General features: G+C 31.3%; 1 protein-coding gene across 1 annotated transcript in view; it reads left to right on the forward strand.

Annotated features, from left to right (window-relative positions):
• Nucleotides 1–18,645, forward strand: part of mon2 (Mon2 homolog, regulator of endosome-to-Golgi trafficking) — a 261,987-nt gene that overhangs the window by 101,001 nt on the left and 142,341 nt on the right. Inside the window, exons 14-16 of the mRNA XM_085807699.1 lie at nt 9,602–9,783; nt 15,865–16,061; nt 18,263–18,367. Coding sequence (XP_085663825.1) covers nt 9,602–9,783; nt 15,865–16,061; nt 18,263–18,367 — 484 coding nt within the window. The remainder of the gene's footprint in view (nt 1–9,601; nt 9,784–15,864; nt 16,062–18,262; nt 18,368–18,645) is intronic.

The raw sequence follows: 18,645 nt of genomic DNA on the forward strand, positions 1-18,645 counted from the left end.
AACTTTAAAAAGTTTCTTTAACAAATTATTTCTCTATTACAGAATAGAGCCCCAGCACCCAACAAAAATTCTTTTTTAAGTTTTGCGTTTTATTTTATGGACACTGAAAGGCATTCTGTAGCTCAAATGCAAAAATTATAGTGTAGAATATCAAAGCACAGAAGATATAATTTACATTTTTAAAGTAAGCAGTAGGGAATTTTGGAGCATTTGAGCATGAAAGTAAATGAATTTTATAAAAGTCTAATATTAAATGAAATTGTGTCTTTCTGATTATCTGCACCCCCTGCAAGTCATCAACCGATGGTGACGTAATGTTTTCTAAGTTAAGTCATGAAAGATAACCATTTTGAAGAATGGTGGCACAGGACAGGTAGAAGGTAATAGATGTATTGCTGAACCTAGCTGAGCGTTAAATTTCTGCCCCAATTTAAGGGAGGGAAGTCCACTCCTCCTTCCCTGCCACCAGTACCTTGACAGGACTTTTGGCTCTCCTTACCCCTTTGGCACACAGACACAATACACTTACAGGTATCCATGTCTTCTTGAAAATTTGAGCCCATTGGTATGGCAGTCAGCATCACTAACCACTGTATGGTAGCACATTAAGAATTGCATAAAACAGCAGCCAAATAACAAAATTAAAAATGCAAGAAATGCCCATAATAAAACATTTACCTTTTTTACTGTGTTCTCCATGTATATGTAATGATCTGTTTTAACTTTAAAAAATATGAGACTTTGCAGAAATTTTATATTATCGTGGTATAACCTGCCAGTGTGCACACTATTATTCGGTCCATGTACATAGTGGTCTGTTTTTAAAAAAATCATAATCGCTCAAATTTTGCATTGCATATGCTGTTGTTTTACCCTGTACACAGTGATCTCTTTTCACTTTAAGAAACATGAAAATTGTACAAACTTTGCATCAACACGCATGTTTTATCCATGAAATTTGCATCATTTACAATATACAGCTTCATGAAACATGAGTTTTTGCTTGCTTTACTTTCAGTTTAAATGTCATATTTCTGAAGAAATGAACTGCTTTCTTTTTCATCAGCCAGCAAACTCTATTTAAAAAAAAAAAAAAAAACACTAATGATCGCAGCTTGTTTGCTGTGCTCATGGCAATATAGTGTTTTGTCAATTGCCATTTGAATACTTTTCAGAGGGTTGTGGATAATAAAAGTACCTTAAAATATGCCTTTCTAAATTCTGGAAAATGTCTGTATTTATACAGAATTTGTAGTGAATATATGCATTGAATTAGTGTGTTACTGAAAATCGCTAAAATTTTCACAAAGGTAGAGAGAGGGTATCAGACACTCATTCTTTTAGAAACCACAGTTCTCTTTAATTAAGAAATTACCTGCAATATTTTATGAAAGTACTGTAGAAAATGAAACTCATTTTTGTTAAGATCTGCAGTCTTAATTGATATGTGCAGTGCTTCTATTGTGTATGATTTTTGGTGGTACATTTATATGCTTTGCTGCAATTTTATTTTATCCAAGATGTCACATGTTTCTGACTTTGTATGGTATAACCATATGAATTTATGAAAAAGTCACTGCCATTTAAAATATGTTAGTAATTTGTGTTAATTGGTAGTAATAGTAATTGTGTTATAAGATCATTGGAAATTTGCATTAGTTGTCTGCAAATATCCATCAAGAACACCACAGTACTCTTAAAATAGGTTGAAGTCATCTTACTTTACTTATGAAATTTTAATGAAGTCTCTTGTTCCATTCTTAGATGAATGCAGAAGAGTCTTATTTTTTTTTTTAAATATAAAGTTTTTCCATCATTGAATACTTTATTTTCAAAATGTATTTTTTTAATTGAGAATTTATTATTTTTTATGTACTTTTGTTTGTGTGCTCATGTCTGATCAATGGTAATCATAACTGTATAAATGTATAATTTATTCCTTAAATTATTCAAGAAATTAAGTTCATTGTGTTGTTCTCAATATATCCTTTTATGTCCACTGGTTTTCAAATGACAGTTTTACCTTTCTTTATATTTTCTGAGTGAAGAAATACAAAATTCTTATAAGCTTCTGTTACTATTAGTATGCCTATTTCATAATTATTGTACTTTCTTCAGTTTGTGATGGTTCCCATTGATGTAATGAATCGAATGTCATTTACTGGCGTCCAGTTCCTGAAATAACCATTTTTACTAGCAGTCATACACAGCTGTAATGTTATACTTTGCAGAAAAATATGCTGTTTTGATTCATCAAAAAGTATTTCTGTTATAGATGCACTAGTCTTATCTAGCTCAAAGTTAGGATCATGTCAATGAATTGTTTAGCCCATTTGCACCATGAGTTCATAAATGTACTTAATTAATGTGGTGATATGAACGATAGGCCTTGCTGCAAAAAAGGACTTCTGTTCACGCTGCCGTATATCTGGGGGATTATTTTTAAAAGTACAGCAACCAAATGTCTTCCCCCCAAAACCTGAACCTCAAAGGAGCACAAATGAACAGTACAGAGGGAAACAAGGTGATACACCATTCAGATTCCAGTTGATAAAGTGTACATTTGTTTTACAGAAATGCAGACATTCAAAGTGGTCATTTCACTGAACTCATAATGTATTTATAGCATATGAATCAATTTATTTATTTATTTAAGCTACGCATGTCCATTTTGAGCCATCATTTGAATTAAACTATCAAACTTTCATAATTAGAAAAACTATATTTTATAAACTTCTTTCAAGCAATTCTTTTACCTATCTTTCTATTACTTGTATCAAAGATATAATCTTTGGTATCATCATCGTTAATGAGGATCTTCATGTCTGCTGTTTTAGTTTTCACTGGCTTGCAATTAAATATTAATTGCAATGCAGTTTTGTTTTTTTAATTCTCATTTTTAGTTGTATGTAAATCAATGTCATTTGTATTGTCTGTTGTATATTCAGCAGCATGAATTAAATGATTCTGATTTATTCCTTTGGATAATAGAGCCACTTCTCTCAACATAAATATCTGTTTGTTTTATTGCCTGAATTCCATTTTTAATGGCTCTGTCAGTATTGTATGGAAGCACTGTTCAAATTAATATGTTGTTTGTATGAATCACTTTCAAGTAAGATCTGTTAGTTTTAATATTATTACTTTTGCTTCTGCATATGGAAAGTTATTTATGAGCATTTATTTATCAGTTTTAGAGTAAATATCCTCTCTGATGAAATTAATATTGCTTTTTGTGCCTACTCCACACTTTAGTGTCCTATATTAGTTAAATAAAAAAATTGAGTTAAAATTTCTCTTGTATAAATATGGAACAGCCATTCATTTGAAAATATAACCTTGACTTTATACCATATAGCCTTAGCCAGATATTTCAGGATAGAAACAGTTGTGACATTTGGCAGTGAGGAATGAATTATTTAGTACTGGTTCTCTTTCAACTGCCTGACAGGTATACATGGTGTCTTAAAAGGTCGTTGCCAAACATAACATACTGGTCTGCGATACCATAACAAACAAGATTTATATAGGAACTTGTGTCAAAAAATGCAAACAATGACAGCTAGAGAGCAATGTTTTCAGACTTATGGGAAAATGGGAAGCGGGATCATTTCAGGCGAGTTCATCGCAGGAGAAGGATGAATCAGTTTACTAACTCAGAACTGGCCGATATGCATTACTTGTATGGTGCTGTGGACCAGTTACATGGCCACTACAATCCCCCAACCTGATTCCCTTACATTTCTACCTGTGAGGGTACATAAAGTTCACGGTATACGAGCCAGCCAGAGCCCACCAGTGGCCGAGCGGTAAAGTCGCTGAACACTGGTAGTTCGGTCCGAGGTTCGAATCCCGCGAACGGGCTGGCTGCATGGGCGTTTTCGTGGTTTTCCCCATGTGTAACATGTATACGAGCCAGTTTCCCTTAGAAAGTCCTCCACGAAGGCATTCCTCCCCTTAGGCAGATAGCCCTCGAGGCTTTGTCATAATCACACACACACACGAGCCAGCCAGAACATCAGATATGGATCTCGTCACTGCTATCGTGGAAGTGGCGGCATGTGTCCGTGACGCACCTACCATTTTGAACAGTTCATGAATCCAAGCATCAACATTGTGAAATATGCATTGTGGCAAATGGAAGGAATTTTAAACATTTTCTGTGATTTAGCCATGTTCTGTAGTAAAAATCTTACTAATATCTCTTTGGACTTACTTTCTTTCTCCCTTTGTACGTCTGCGAACTGTGCCCCGTAGCGGTCACCGGATGCATTTTTTGACATAAGTTCCTATGTAAATCCTATTTGTCATGGTATGACAGACAAGCATGTTAAGTTTGGCAAAAACCTTTTGAGACACCCTATATTTGATCAGTTGTATTACTTGAAACTGTCATTTTGTAATTGTAGGATGAACCAGTGAAATTCACTCTGCAGTCCACATCATGCATTCATTGAGTTTTTCTCTGAATTCCATTGTAATGATTGTGTCATATTTCTTGGGTCTTTATTGTGTAACAGGTTTTTCGTTACCTGAAAGGGACACGCATTTTGCTGTATGAGCAGCTATTCATAATATGTCATATGCTACATATAACATAAGCATCCTCCTATGAATATTGAATGGGATGCCTTTGGATAATAAAAAGCATATGTCCGTATGTTTGCTTATGGAGGAATTTTGAGTTGAAATACCATTTTCAACCAGCATATCATGTATGCAAGTCATTTAACTGAATGTGAACTACTGCTATAAATTGTACTGTTGCATTTGTTTGTTCTCTGCTGTGTTACCACCTTTTTATTTGACTGAACCTTCTAGTTCATTTCAGTTGTTATAGGCATTGTCATTACTTCTGTTGCTTACTACTTTGGATTGTAATAGACAGTTTAGTGAAATGTGTCCAAAATGGTTTCAGCCAAAACTACTTGATATATTTTTGCTAATTTGAACAAAAATTTCAACTAGTGAGTCTAATGTTTGCAGTTAAGCACTTTTGTGTATCATTTCAAGTTCTTTCTTTCTTTTTTTTTTGAAAGAAAACCACCATTTTTTTTCCCATTTGCAGTTTAAATGCAATACATAGGAATATTATTTTCTCGTATTAGACAGTTTTTTATGAAAATACATTCAGATAGTTAACATAGTGTTATATAACATAGTTATTGAGCTCCTGCATTTCACAATGTAACAAAATGTGATCCGTAACACCTTTCTTCATTATTAGCTTTCTCACTTTTTCATAGTAAGAAGGTACTTTTAAAGTGCTTTATTGTTATTTTCTCTCTTTTATCATAACATTTTATGAAGCTGATTTATCTTTATACTTAGAAGGAAATTCTTGCGTACATGCAAGTTCTATATTATTCCATAACCTAATTCGTTATGACATATGGGATGTTTTGTAATATGTTTTCTTTGCAGATGTTAATTTTTCAGATTCATGTAATGCATATAAAGCTGCTATCTCTTCAAAATCTGATGTCCAGTTACCCATTATTAATTAGGTGATTTTTTATGTTATGCCCTTTTCTCAGAGAAGACTTTATTGTCTTTCTCCTCGAATTTATCTTATTATGTTTTTTATTCATCTCCAGTTTACTCTATATTTCATCAAAAATAATACTCTTCACAAAATTTCCTGTTAATAACTGATTTTTGTAATTTCATTTGATTGTGTTATTTTTTCTTTTTACTGAAATGCATTTCTTATTTAATGTTCTTTCATTTTTATGGATTTTCCTTATCTCTTAGATCCTTTCTTCAATTTCATTCTGAATCCTTATACTTCATACTTCTTTTGGGAATTTTTTTCTTAGTACTTAAAATTATTTACAATGATTTAGCGTGCTTGTTTTTTTCCTGGGGGGTAGGCATGTCGTAAGTTTTATATACTTTTCTAAGTATTTTATTTTAAAGGAGTATTTTCTTAGTTTTATATAATATCTGTAATATTTGTCTTAATTTTCAGGTCCATTTATCAGTATAATATTTTAAGCTATTTAATATATATGTTAGAAGAAATTTAAAAACATGAACAATATAAACCTGTTGTGAAAAATAAATAATGTAGTATTTGACATGCTATTCTTCTGCCATGTTAGATTATATTAGTTGCAGTGAAAAATGTTGAAGAAAATGACTTCAGAAGGCATGGTTAAATTTTGAAATAACATTAGATTTTTAAATTTCACATTATACTGGTATTAATATTAAAGATATGCATTTTCACTCTGTGCATTCAGAATTGATTTTTCAGTCATAATAATGCAAAAATAAGTTGTGTATATCTCCCTTTCATTCTTCCTTTTCTTTTCTTTTCTTCAACAGCAAAATGTAATATTTTCTTAGTATATTGAGTGGATTTTTTTTAAGGACTGAGCTTCTTTCATTTGATTTTTGTTATATAATTAAGATTAAATTCTTATAGAGTTGTTGATTCACAAGCAGAATTAAGATTATTTCCATACACTTATGGAATTAAGATCCACTTGTGAATAACTGGTATATTGTTCATTCATAGAATAAATGTTATGAATTAAATGCAATATAAGTGCCATGATGGGTGAATCCATTTTTCAACTATTTTATGTATACATTTTAGAAGTTTAGAGCATCACAGTTGTTGATGTAGATAGGCAGCAGACTACATGTTAGCTGGATTAAAGCTGCTGTGATAAGAGGGAAGGTTATGTTACTGACGTTAGATTAAGAATGGTGATGTTACTTTATTTCTAAATAGTTACTTCTAAATAGTGCTTTGTTACTACTGGCTTATAAAAATGGACTATTACAAGTTAAAACTTTATATATCACTCATATTTCTCTCTATAAATGCTGCACAAAATTTGCAAATCAAATTCATGCTCTGAATTGTGTGTCTATGGTGTGTATTGGGGGATGGGACCAGAATGACCTCTAAGAAAAATATAAATGAAAAGTTATAATGTCACATCCACTTCAAGGAAAGTAAATATTTTAGACTATGTGGAAACACAGCAGAATTAAACTCTGTGTCACATCTAGTTTTAACTAACTTTGTGTTTAAACAATTTTCATTTTCTAGCAGTTTTTCAGTGAGCTTGTGAGTGCCAATGTATGTAGCTTTTGTTTATGTTGTGAAAAGAGGATAGGAATTCTTTTAGCTATAAAAAAAGGTTTTTATTTGGATTAAATGCATTAAATGTTCACTTTACTAAATCACACGAATTCTGGTACCTTATTTTATTCCATGTGTTAACAATCTGTTTATGTGTAATAACATGCTTGTGAAAATATTAGGCTTTCGTACTTAATTCATGAAGACAAAGCCTTTAATATTTTAAGATGTACTGTTATACAATAGTTTATAGATGACTTTTAGTCAATCAAATTTTCACACTATGCAAACATAATTGATCCTATCATATCCAGCATTAATACATTTGAAAGCATAGTATTATTGATTACTTGATAATCTATCAGTTGTGATGTTTTATAATGTTTCCAGTTAAGTTTTCTTGCATGAAAATGACATCATAAAATTCCATTGTTATTCTCAAAAGCGGTGTATTGTATAAATATAATTCTTTGAACTTACTTCACTTACTAACAGCGATAGATGTCACTGTGCGAAGTTTGCACAGTATACAGTATTTACCACCATGTATGTGCATGCATGCACATGAATATATATAAAAAATGAAATAATAGAACAACAAATTATGTGCATGCACATGAATATATATAAAAAGTGAAATTGAGCAACAAGTTATTCTGTAGCTGTGGTAAAATTTATAATAAAATTTAAGCATTATTATTATGCATTCCTTTACCACTTAGAAAACTTATTTTTAGGCAGAATTTAGGTTTTTATCATTGCACCCTTAACCCTTTATTGATTCATAACAACATACAGTACAAAGTCTTTAATCCAGACGTCCATAATCTGGAATGATCTATAATCCGGACCTCAAAGCTGCAAACTTTCTGCGCATGTGTTTACGCATGCGCATAATATCTTTACGCATGCACATAACACATTTACGCATGCATGTTCAATGGATAACGGACGGTATAAGCTAGGCTAAAATTATCTAATTATTTATTTCAGTTAATGTTGCAGATTGCATTGTTCCTTAATCTTCTAATTGGATCCAGCTTATTATTTTTTGCAGTCTGTTAGAGCAATCTTATAAAAAGTAGGCTTGAACTTTCGATTATGTCAAAAAGAGTTTCTGATTCTGGAGCTGCCAAAGGATCTACAAAGCGAAAGCATGTTTCGATGTCAATCAAACAAAAAGTGGAATTGCTGAAAAAAAAATGGATAAAGGATAACTTAAACACTTACATTGAAAAAAAATGTGAAAAAAATGTTTAATAAAGTAAACAAATAAATATTAAGGTTTTTTTTTTTTGTAAAGTTTGATACCCTTTAGATCATAATTGCGCTTTATTTCATAAATAATGGTTTCATATTTTTAATTTTATAATTTCTGCATGCCATCTTACCAGATTTAAATTGATGATCTATAATCCTGAAAAACCACTGATCCGGATCGAAGTCCTGACGAATCCGGATTAAAGACTTTGTACTGTATTACTTTTTCATTCTTAATCTTTCTCTCAGTATACACCCATTCATGCCCCTCCAAACACACACACACACACACACACACACATATATATTCAATGAATGTGTGTGTAATGTTATAGTGTGATAATTAAAGAAGTAAATGTATGTCACTAGATGATCCTGTAATGCTGCATGAGACATTAATAATACTTGCAAAGCAAGCAGAAAAAAGAAAAAAAAAATTATTGAATTTGTTTACCACTTTTTTTTAGGAAGGCGGGTTTTGTGAGCAAAAATTTTTACTTTTTACAGCTGACTGCTACATGTTTTGACATAAAATGTTTGCTCAACATCTACAAATTAAAATACCATTCCAAATTTTTTGAAAGCATTTAGTAGAATTATATTCACAGTTATTTTTTCAAATTATATGTAATCACAATGACTGAAAATTTTGCTTATCTGTACATCAAGAATAAGTCCAGTGTATTATTTCTGAACTTGAGAAAACTTTTGTAATTTAAATACCACAAACTTAAAACATAGGAGTCCTCATTTTCTAAAACACAACAAATTGAGAAATCTCCCTAATATCTGCAATAGATTTCATTTCGTCGAATCTGGAACTCAAATTCTTAATGCAAACCTAAAAACCTTTTTCTTTTAAAGCTTGTGCAACAAATTCTGTAGCCATACTTACCACTTTAGTTGTTGCAAGATTTATTCTCTTATTCTCATAAAATCTGAGAGGCACAGCAGCGGAGGCAATTCTGTAGCCATAGTTACCACTACAATTGTTGCCAAACTTATTCTCAAAAATCTTGGAGGGACAGCAGGGGGCAGGAGCAATGTGTGATCCATAGTCAACCAAATTCTAATCACATTTTTGAAGTATACAACAAAAAGTCTTAAACAGACTGGGAAGTGCCTAGGAAAATGGAATTGTATTTATATGCATAAAGTTCATGTGGTTTTTCTTCTTTTAAAGTGAAAATTTAAGTCTTCCTTTTATATGTTTATTAATTGAATTTAAATTTAATTTTATAGTACTGATGAAACTGCAACTGAAAATATCCTTAAAGCCATGCAGATTTATAGCAGCATATGTGGTACATTAAATATGACAACTCCTCGAGATGCTTTTATTACAGCCATGTGCAAAGCATCCCTGCCACCTCACTACACTTTAACTGTTCTGAACTCAAATTTGCTCAAATCAGATGTAAAAGGTATCTGGTACTTTCTTTCTTCTAAGTTTGTTAATCTACTGTAGAATAATATCATCATCATCATATATATATATATATATATATATACACATATAATAAAAAGCTAATAACTAATAGAGCTATGATGTAAAAACTATTTCTTTGTAATAAGTATTTATATTCAATTTATGACATACATATTCTGTTCTGAATAATTTTGAAAATGCCTAAATAACAGTTTTTTGAAGTAATTTTTTTATTGATAATTTTAAAGTTAGTAATGTAGCAATATTTTCTTTACAATATTTTAATTTTTATTTTTATTATGCAGACATAATAATATATCTTGCTGAAGTAAAATTAACCTTTTCTCTTAATGCTAGAAAATAACTGAAGTTCATTTGTATTCTATATATGTAAGTGCAATTTTATTTTAAAGTAAAATTCTGTACTAAAACTGGAACTGCTTATGTGATTTTGGCAAGTACTTATTAAATTTCTGATATAACATTTAGAGTAAACATAGAAATTAGGTCTAAAGCTGTAAATAACATATATATGGGTGTTTGCATAAATTGAGGAACAGTAAATATATATATATATATATATATATATGAATATTTTGATAAAATTTAGAAAATATGTATTACATAATGATATCTCGCTATTGAAGTGATGCCCATGTTACACAGATTTGATCTTCAGTTTTGAGATTTTTTTTGCAATACAAAACTAATATTGCAATATAATTCAATGTGTAATTTTTTTGCTCTCTTCTATGGTGAGAATCAGAACATGTAAATATTCTTTCTGAGCAAGTTTCCACTAAGGTCAAGTCATAAGCTTTTGACAGGATTGCCACAGTACCTGGAAAAGTCATAGAATTTAAAAGTAGAAAAATAGACCTAAAAAAGTCAGGGAATTTAAATATTTTATATAAAATCTGGAACAGTCAGGGAATTTCTTGTGGCAGTCCCCCACCCCAAAAAGCGATTTTTTATGCCAAGCCATCACTTTCTTGGTGAATTATGTATCGTGTGAGTGTCATTTGGGCAACTGGCATGAAGCCAGTTTCTGCAGCTCCAATCAGATTGTCTTTTAAAAATGCAAAGCAAGTTTCCAGTAACCTTGAAAATTGAGAGATTCAGATGTGCATGTTGACATGCATGAAAGACAATACCTTCCCATTCTCGTATAAAACAAAATCGTTTAAATCCTAGTATATGGTATACACGGGATTTTGTGACATTATGAGCAGTAAGGAGGTTATTTTGATGTTTGCAACAATTTTGAAAATTGTGCCAAGACTGTACTAGTATATACTAGGATTTTATCACAAAATCTTTTAAACCTTTTTTTTTTCTTTTTAATAAATGCCTTATTGGTCATTTTGCAGTAAAATAAGAAAAAATGGTAATCAATCATCTAGGCTAACCATTTATTATAATTATATTTGCCAAGCAGCCCAACCGGTATTATGGTTAGTGTCGCTGATTGCCATTCCGAAAAGCCCGGGTCCGAATCCCACAGAAGGCATGGATATAGTGTTGGTGGGGCATGGCGGCACTCTAAATGTACATTGAGCCAGAAATCCTCTTGTATGGTTTGGTGGAAGGTGAGAGGGGTGGGAGACCCTCAGACCTGTCCCCCCCGGGTGCTCTCCATCAAAATCGGGGGCAGAACTGAGCCAAATCGCACTGTCACCTGTTACGTGCTCAAGGCTGCTTGCTGCCAATGACAGGAATAATCTTGCGCTTCTTGCCACGAGGAATTTCATCGGTTTAGGCTAACTACATCAGACAAATGAGTATAAGCAACAACATAGTCCACAAAATATCATTGATTGTTGTAATTCAGGTTTTAATCTCTAAATTATTAACTTTATTTTATTGTTATTCACAGCATTTAGTGTATCTTCTTCCCTCTAACTTTATTTATTTTTAGCTAATAGTACTTTCAAATTTCAGGCAGTTTTCTCTGTCGTACTCCTGAAACTAATTCTATTAGTATAATGACATACCATCACGAAATTTAATGCATATATTTTTTGCTTATGTATGCTGCTAAATAAATATACCTGAATTTATTTAAAAATATCATTAAATAGATTTCTTTCTTTCATTTAGCTTCAAAATGTCTGCCGAAAAAAGACATTTTTAAATCCAGATTGGGCAGATTCTAATCTCAATCTTTAGCAGAGAAAACAACTCCTATTATAGTTATAATAATAATGTTTTGGGGATAAGTCATGTAATTTGCAAATTTTTTTGTTTTTAAGTGGTACCATAAATAATTTACCCTTTAGCACAGGAAATGCACACTATGCAGATAGATTGGAATTTTCTTAAAATGCACCTGGAAAATCTGGAAAAGTCACAAAATTTCACTTTCCTGTTTGAGTGGCAACCCTGTTTTCTAATACCCGACGGACTAGTTGATTTTGCTTTGCTGACTTGAAGGTTTGAATGACTTGTATGAATACTGTATGCATTCGAAGTTCCAACCCTTCTGATTGAGGCAAACTGCTGCTTGAGCTGTATAGGGCAAAGTGTCCAGTGCATGCTGTTACAGAGTTATATCTATTACAGACCTGTAAGTAGTGAGTCTTCTATAGTAGTGAGGCAAAGTGTCCCCATAAGTGGAAGGTTAGATTAATTCCGGAGTTATTGAATCAATAAAATGGGTGGAGCGACATCAGCAACATCTCCTTTTGCTGTGCATTTTCTACCAAATCTCACTCTGTCATACCAGTCACATCTTCTCTGCTGTACTGTTAAGTTTTCAAATTTGAACCATGTCTTAAAAATGCTGATTGTTTCTTGAGTAACTGTCACTGCCCTTTTTCGACTGTCTTACTTGTCATATAAAGAGCATTTATGCCAGTAATGGTATATTTTGAGAGAATTAGGCTGTTGTTGTTGTTTATGGCTTTATTCGGAAATCAATCCATTTACGTCAAGCCACTCACATAAAAAATGCCTATTCTGCTGAGATGTTCAGCTAAGCATTCGTGCCCTATATACAGTCTGGAAAAAGCCACAGCTTTTCTACGTTGACTGCAATTTAACTCATTTCAATCATTCCTGATATTCTGCCAGTGTTTATTCTTTGATTTAATTTGTAGTTCTGTGTTGTAAGCTGGCATATTCTCTTAGATACTTCTTCTAACAGAATCGAAATGAATGGAACTCTGTTTAGTAAATAACTCCGTATCCCTCTTAGCCAAGACATCTGCTTTTTCATTATGATCAATATCTATGTGGGATGGTATCCACTGAAATTAGACTGTTTTACCATTCCTATTTAGTTTCCTGATATCTCATTTTATTTTTGACCAAAGAGGAGTAGAGACAAACTGGTTTTATAGAGGCATTGTAGGTGAGCTTTAGTGTCTCCTGAGTATAGCCCCATTTTGTAACAGCAGTCAATTTAAGATAGGCAATCTTTTTTTGACACTAATCACAGTGTGCCTGATATGCTCCAGAAAATTTTAATTTACTGTTCCTTATAACCCAAGGTATTTTGTCCTACAACTTCCACATAGTAGTGTGTTATCCAAATACAAATGAAAGTCATATTCAATATGTCTGGAAGTAAAAAACTGGTACATAGTTTTTGATTTTTTTTTATGATAATGTGATTGTCCAAGGCCCAAGATTGAAGGGTCTTCAGAGCTTTATTCATATTAATCTCAAGTTACTGTTTCTGTCTTTGATAATTTCAACAGTTACTAGTTTCCATACATATTACTAGGTTGCCATCAGCAAACATGCTCATTTGATATGTTCAACCTGTTTTAGTTTCTTGATGAGATTATTAATACTCACTGAACCATGTGGAAGGCCGATCTTAGACTACCTGTATTTGGACTCTATATTTTTCCAACTAGTCTTAACCCATCTCCGAGTTAGAAATCTTTCAGTCTAGTTCTGTTTCTCCATTTATTCTTTGTTCTGCTAATTTGCTTAGGAGATTTTTCGAACAAATAATATCATAGGCCCCTTGAAAATCCACAAAAACTACCAAGGAACTTTTCATAGAATTAAAGCCTGTTTTTACGGTATGAACAAATTTCATAATAGAGTTAGAGGTGGGCATACGATTTCTAAACCAATCCTGCTCCTCCTGTATAATTTCAGTAGTTTTAAGGAAAAGTTTCAGTCTAGTAGTCAGCACTCTTGAGAGAATTATTTGCTGCTACAATTTGATTAAACTTTTAAAAACTCAATATACTAACTTGCATGCAAAATGCATGTGCAGTAATTTTGATTCGCTCTGCATATAGAAGGTATTTCTTCAGAAAGCAACTATAGGCTGTATTTTTTCACATATTTATTGATAAATGCTTTTCCAGTCGCAAAATTTTTTAAAATATCATATAGGATTTTATAAGAAATGCTTACAGCATTAATGGAGACCATTTTGAAAAAAATTCAGTCTTTTTATGATACCCATAAAGTGTGTAAATTGGTGAGATAGGATTGTGTTACTGTTTTAAGAAACTATTGATCACACGTTTCGTATGATCAATTGTGCATCATTGCCATGATGCATATAACACTGTCTCTAGATTATGAGTTATCAGAAGAGGGTCCTAAAATATGATGAATATCAGTATAGCATTTCAATGGATATATCTGGACCAGATGGATGTCTAGCAAATGGTATTCCCAAGAATATATTATACCAAAAGTTGGATTGAAATATTTAACAAAGCTTCTTTTCTGACTTAGAAATGGTTCCTTAGTTTTAATCCTCAGTTATTTTAAACATTATCAAAAGTATTTTCACTAAGACAGTGTTTCCTATACCGTGGCGATAATTTGGGGTGTTTATATTCAGCATAACATTTTGTGTTTTTCAGCATGAAAGTGCTTACTTCAAACACATGTGAACTAGTATGCCCACACATACTAATGTGCATGCAAAGAAAAAAAAGATAAGTTATGTATTTCCCATTCTGGTATGCTAACCAACAAAATTAAATTTGCATTTTGCATGTCTCAGATGGACGACTTAGGATATATATTAGATTTATGAATAACACTGTATTAACATTCATGTTTAAATTCTATTTTAACTAGGTTTGGTTTATAATTAACTATCATTAAAAATTACAACATATTTTTGATGTTTTTGTATAATCTGCAATTTAAACTTGCAAGTTAGATTGTCTTTTCTCTAATTTATTACAAAAAATTGAAATAATTTTTACAGATTATTTTGAAAAATGTTTGAATTATAACTTTAAAAATTTGATTTAGATATTTTTTACACGTGTTTGTGAAAGATTATATGCTTTGGAGTTTATGGTATGTTAATTTGTGTGTATGTGTATATAATACATGTATTTAAAAGTATTTGGGAGTGATTTCACATTTTTTTTTATGATTAGAACCAGTGATTATGTCTAATCTGAAACTCATGCTAATTTGTGTTATTCACATTTGAATTAATTTATTGTTATTTTTTCATTCAGTTTCATTTATCAATGAAAGTAAATATTTAAATATCTTGACCTAAAAATAAAGTGTAATCAATAATTTTAGCAAAGTTTTTTTTTTTTTTTTTTTTAAATATTTAAGACAACTAACTATAGGTATTTGTTAACTTTTGATGATACAATTTGTGTTTATATGTTTGTATTAATTGAAAGAGTTTTGTTTAACTGACTACTGAAGCAGGCTTTTGAAATAAATTGCTATAAATAAGATAGCATTATGAATATATGAATGCCTGGGAGGGGTGATTAGGATAGTTATATTTTGATACAGTAGGTATGACAGAAGAGTGGCTTGGTGAATTGCTGTTTAGTTGTTTTCTATATAAACAGACCTAATTAAAAATGTGACTATAAGTCCTTTACCTAGTTTTTTTTTTTTTTTTTCTGTTTCTGGTTCTTTTGAGTTGCATGTAGCCATATTGCTACATCCTGTGTCACACATCATGCAAAGTTGCAAAGATAGAGCAAAGCAAAATATCTGGAAAGAGGGAATCATTCTGTGTCTTTGCTTTAATTAGTGAATGAAATTTTGAATGTTTGACCTCTTGAATTTTAAGAAAATATTTTTTATTTTTCTATCTCTTCCTTTTTTTTTAAAGGAGATAGAAGGCGAGATTGTGATGACTTGATCCATAGTGGTGTTAATTGTAACAATCTCTCTGGAGCAGCTCAGTTTCCCTTAGGTCTCTACTTAGGAAGTTGTGATGGTCATGAAATGAGACAGCAAGTTGTAGCTGTTGGGACACCTCTTCCCACAGCATCTTTACCACTTGGAGCTCAACAAGGCCCAGTTATGGTAAACTGGCTTTTACAGATAATACTGTTGTTACTGAATGCTTTGTAATCATCCTCTCTTTATTATTGTCAGTGTTAATTAAGTATGAGTTTTTATCTGTATTTTTATTGGATAAGAAAGAATCAAATTAAATCTTGGATGAGAATGAAAACTCCATTATTTCATTTATGAAAGAGGAAATCTTTAAAGTAAAAATAAATAAATAAATAAATAAATAAAAAATAAAATAATGTAGAATCAAATGTATCGAATGTGATTTTTTTTTCAAAATGAGCAGTCGTTGTATTATTCACTGCTCATTTTATAAATATTATACACGCTATTTAATTTAACATGTTTTAATTTTAAAGTAAAGGAATTTAAAAGAAAATATTTTTGTTTATTAGGCACAGCCTGAGCATATTCCATGTTATGAAATGAAAGTAAGTTTTATAATGAAAGTATAAGTGCAGTAGAAAACTGAAAATTTCCCAATCTTAAATGTGTCCAGCCCTCAGATGTCACTTGTAAAATTCACAGTTGATCAGTGAAACTGTAGTGAACTGTGAAATTTCAAATGAATAAAACTGTGAAATTTCAAATCAAAAACTGGAAGTACATATCAAATGATGCCATCTTCAAAGGGAAACATTGGTCATGGATGATAACTGTGTGTTATAAATGTACTTCAGTTAAGGATATGTAGATGTCTGTGGCTATTGTTAGGAAAAAGTTTTCTCAATCCTTATTGAAGCAAGCTACTTTATGTTATTGACTATTGCTTTTATAATGCAGTGAAATAAATATCTTGCGGAAAGTCATCAAACTTATACATGTAAGTGATGATTAACACTGTGCCGTTTTATTTTAGCAGAACTGGAACTTCCATTATGATCAGAGCTGAACTAATTTTTAACCTTGCCAGAGCAGTGAGTTTTAAATAAATTCCTGTGAATTTTTCTGCAAATAATTATGGGAAAAAAAAAATCAGAGCTGTAAAATTTTACAATCAGGAGGTAATGACTCTTGTGGAATTTGATGAAGAGAGGAGAAATATAATTCAAATTAGAGCATTCATTGTTTCAAAACAAATTACTGTGAAACTGATGCTTTTGTACATAAAATTTCTTAAACTGTATGAACATAACAGAATTTCTCATCAATTTAAAAATTTAGGAAAATGAAAAAAAATTAATTTTTCTTAGTATAGTAAGGAAGTTTTGCCACCATTTCCATATCTGGTTACAAATTAATAAACAAAATTAATAAATAATAAACTGTATTTATGTAGCACACACATATTGATTATACACATGTATTAATAGATGCTAACTAAAATTTGTGCAAAAATGGTTTGGTGTAATTTAAATTTTCAAGCAATCGTGATAATATTGATGTTAAATTAAGTTGCATTGTCAATTAAATATATGTAAAGGAAAATGATTCACTAGGGGAACTTAAAATGTTTAAAAAAATCTAAGTTTTTCCAATGTTTAAGTTTTGTCAGACCTCATACAGACTGTTGTGGGATAACCAGTTGTTAGATTGAATGTATCTTAGTATCACAGTAGGGCTGTAAGGGGCACTTTTTTGCATTTTCTAAAGGCATGTCAGAGGGCATTGGAATTAGATACTAAGGCATGTACATCTCAAGTAGAATATTTTTTGTGAATCAGCATTTTTTCTACTCCCAATTTATTTTTTTTGTTTTGTTTAATATTCTGAATAATTTATTGCCATTGAAAAGTTTGTTTTTATTTCTAATGGAATCTACACCCCTGATTTCAGTATTTGATAGAATTATGTTTTTGAGGACACACAGAACAGTAGCCTAGCTACATATGCACATATCATACATGTGGATTTACATGCTGTGCAACTAATTGCCATTTAGCTGAACGGTCTACTTCAGCAGTAAAAATGTAAATACTTGCTATGTAAATCTTCATTCTTTCTTATAAAATGCTTCTTTTAAAAAATTATTATGAACTGTAGTCAGACCGAATGAATATTTTTTACCCATTCAACAGTCACCAATGAGTTAGCAATTTAAGGAAGAGGTGGATGATCAGGAATTACCAAATATTGTTTATTTCATCTACATATCTATTGTAAGAAATAGTAAAATTTCTGTCTTTATTTCTAATGGTATATTGTTTAATATATGTGCATTTTGTTTTACTTTGCTTATAAAGTAGTAATATTGAATGTTTTATTTTCAGTTGACTGCTAAAAATTTACAGTGCATGAGAGCTGTGCTTAGTTTAGCCCATTGCCATGGAGCTGTTTTGGGTACCTCGTGGCACCTTGTGCTTACAACGTTACAAGTAAAAAATATACTGTATTAATAGAAATTGTATTATGCCTGTGTTTCACCCCCTAGCTTCTGTTATCATCTAATGTTTGTTTGCAGAAATTGAGGTGGTTTCAAGTTTTAAAAGTGCTTAGTTAGCATAGGTTATGTATATCATAGCAGATAGAATGAGAGTTAGACCTAGAGCATGAGTCTTTTTAAAATAATCAGAGTGTAGGTTCAGTTTCTATGGTTCTTTTGCAGGTAGTTAGAATTTAGTCTAAAATTTCTGTATAAGTTATTAAATTAAAA

Source organism: Stegodyphus dumicola, chromosome X1 (assembly GCF_044657685.1).
Source record: "Stegodyphus dumicola isolate Sdum_Otavi_A_Nest chromosome X1, ASM4465768v1".
NCBI classification, from domain to species: domain Eukaryota; kingdom Metazoa; phylum Arthropoda; class Arachnida; order Araneae; family Eresidae; genus Stegodyphus; species Stegodyphus dumicola.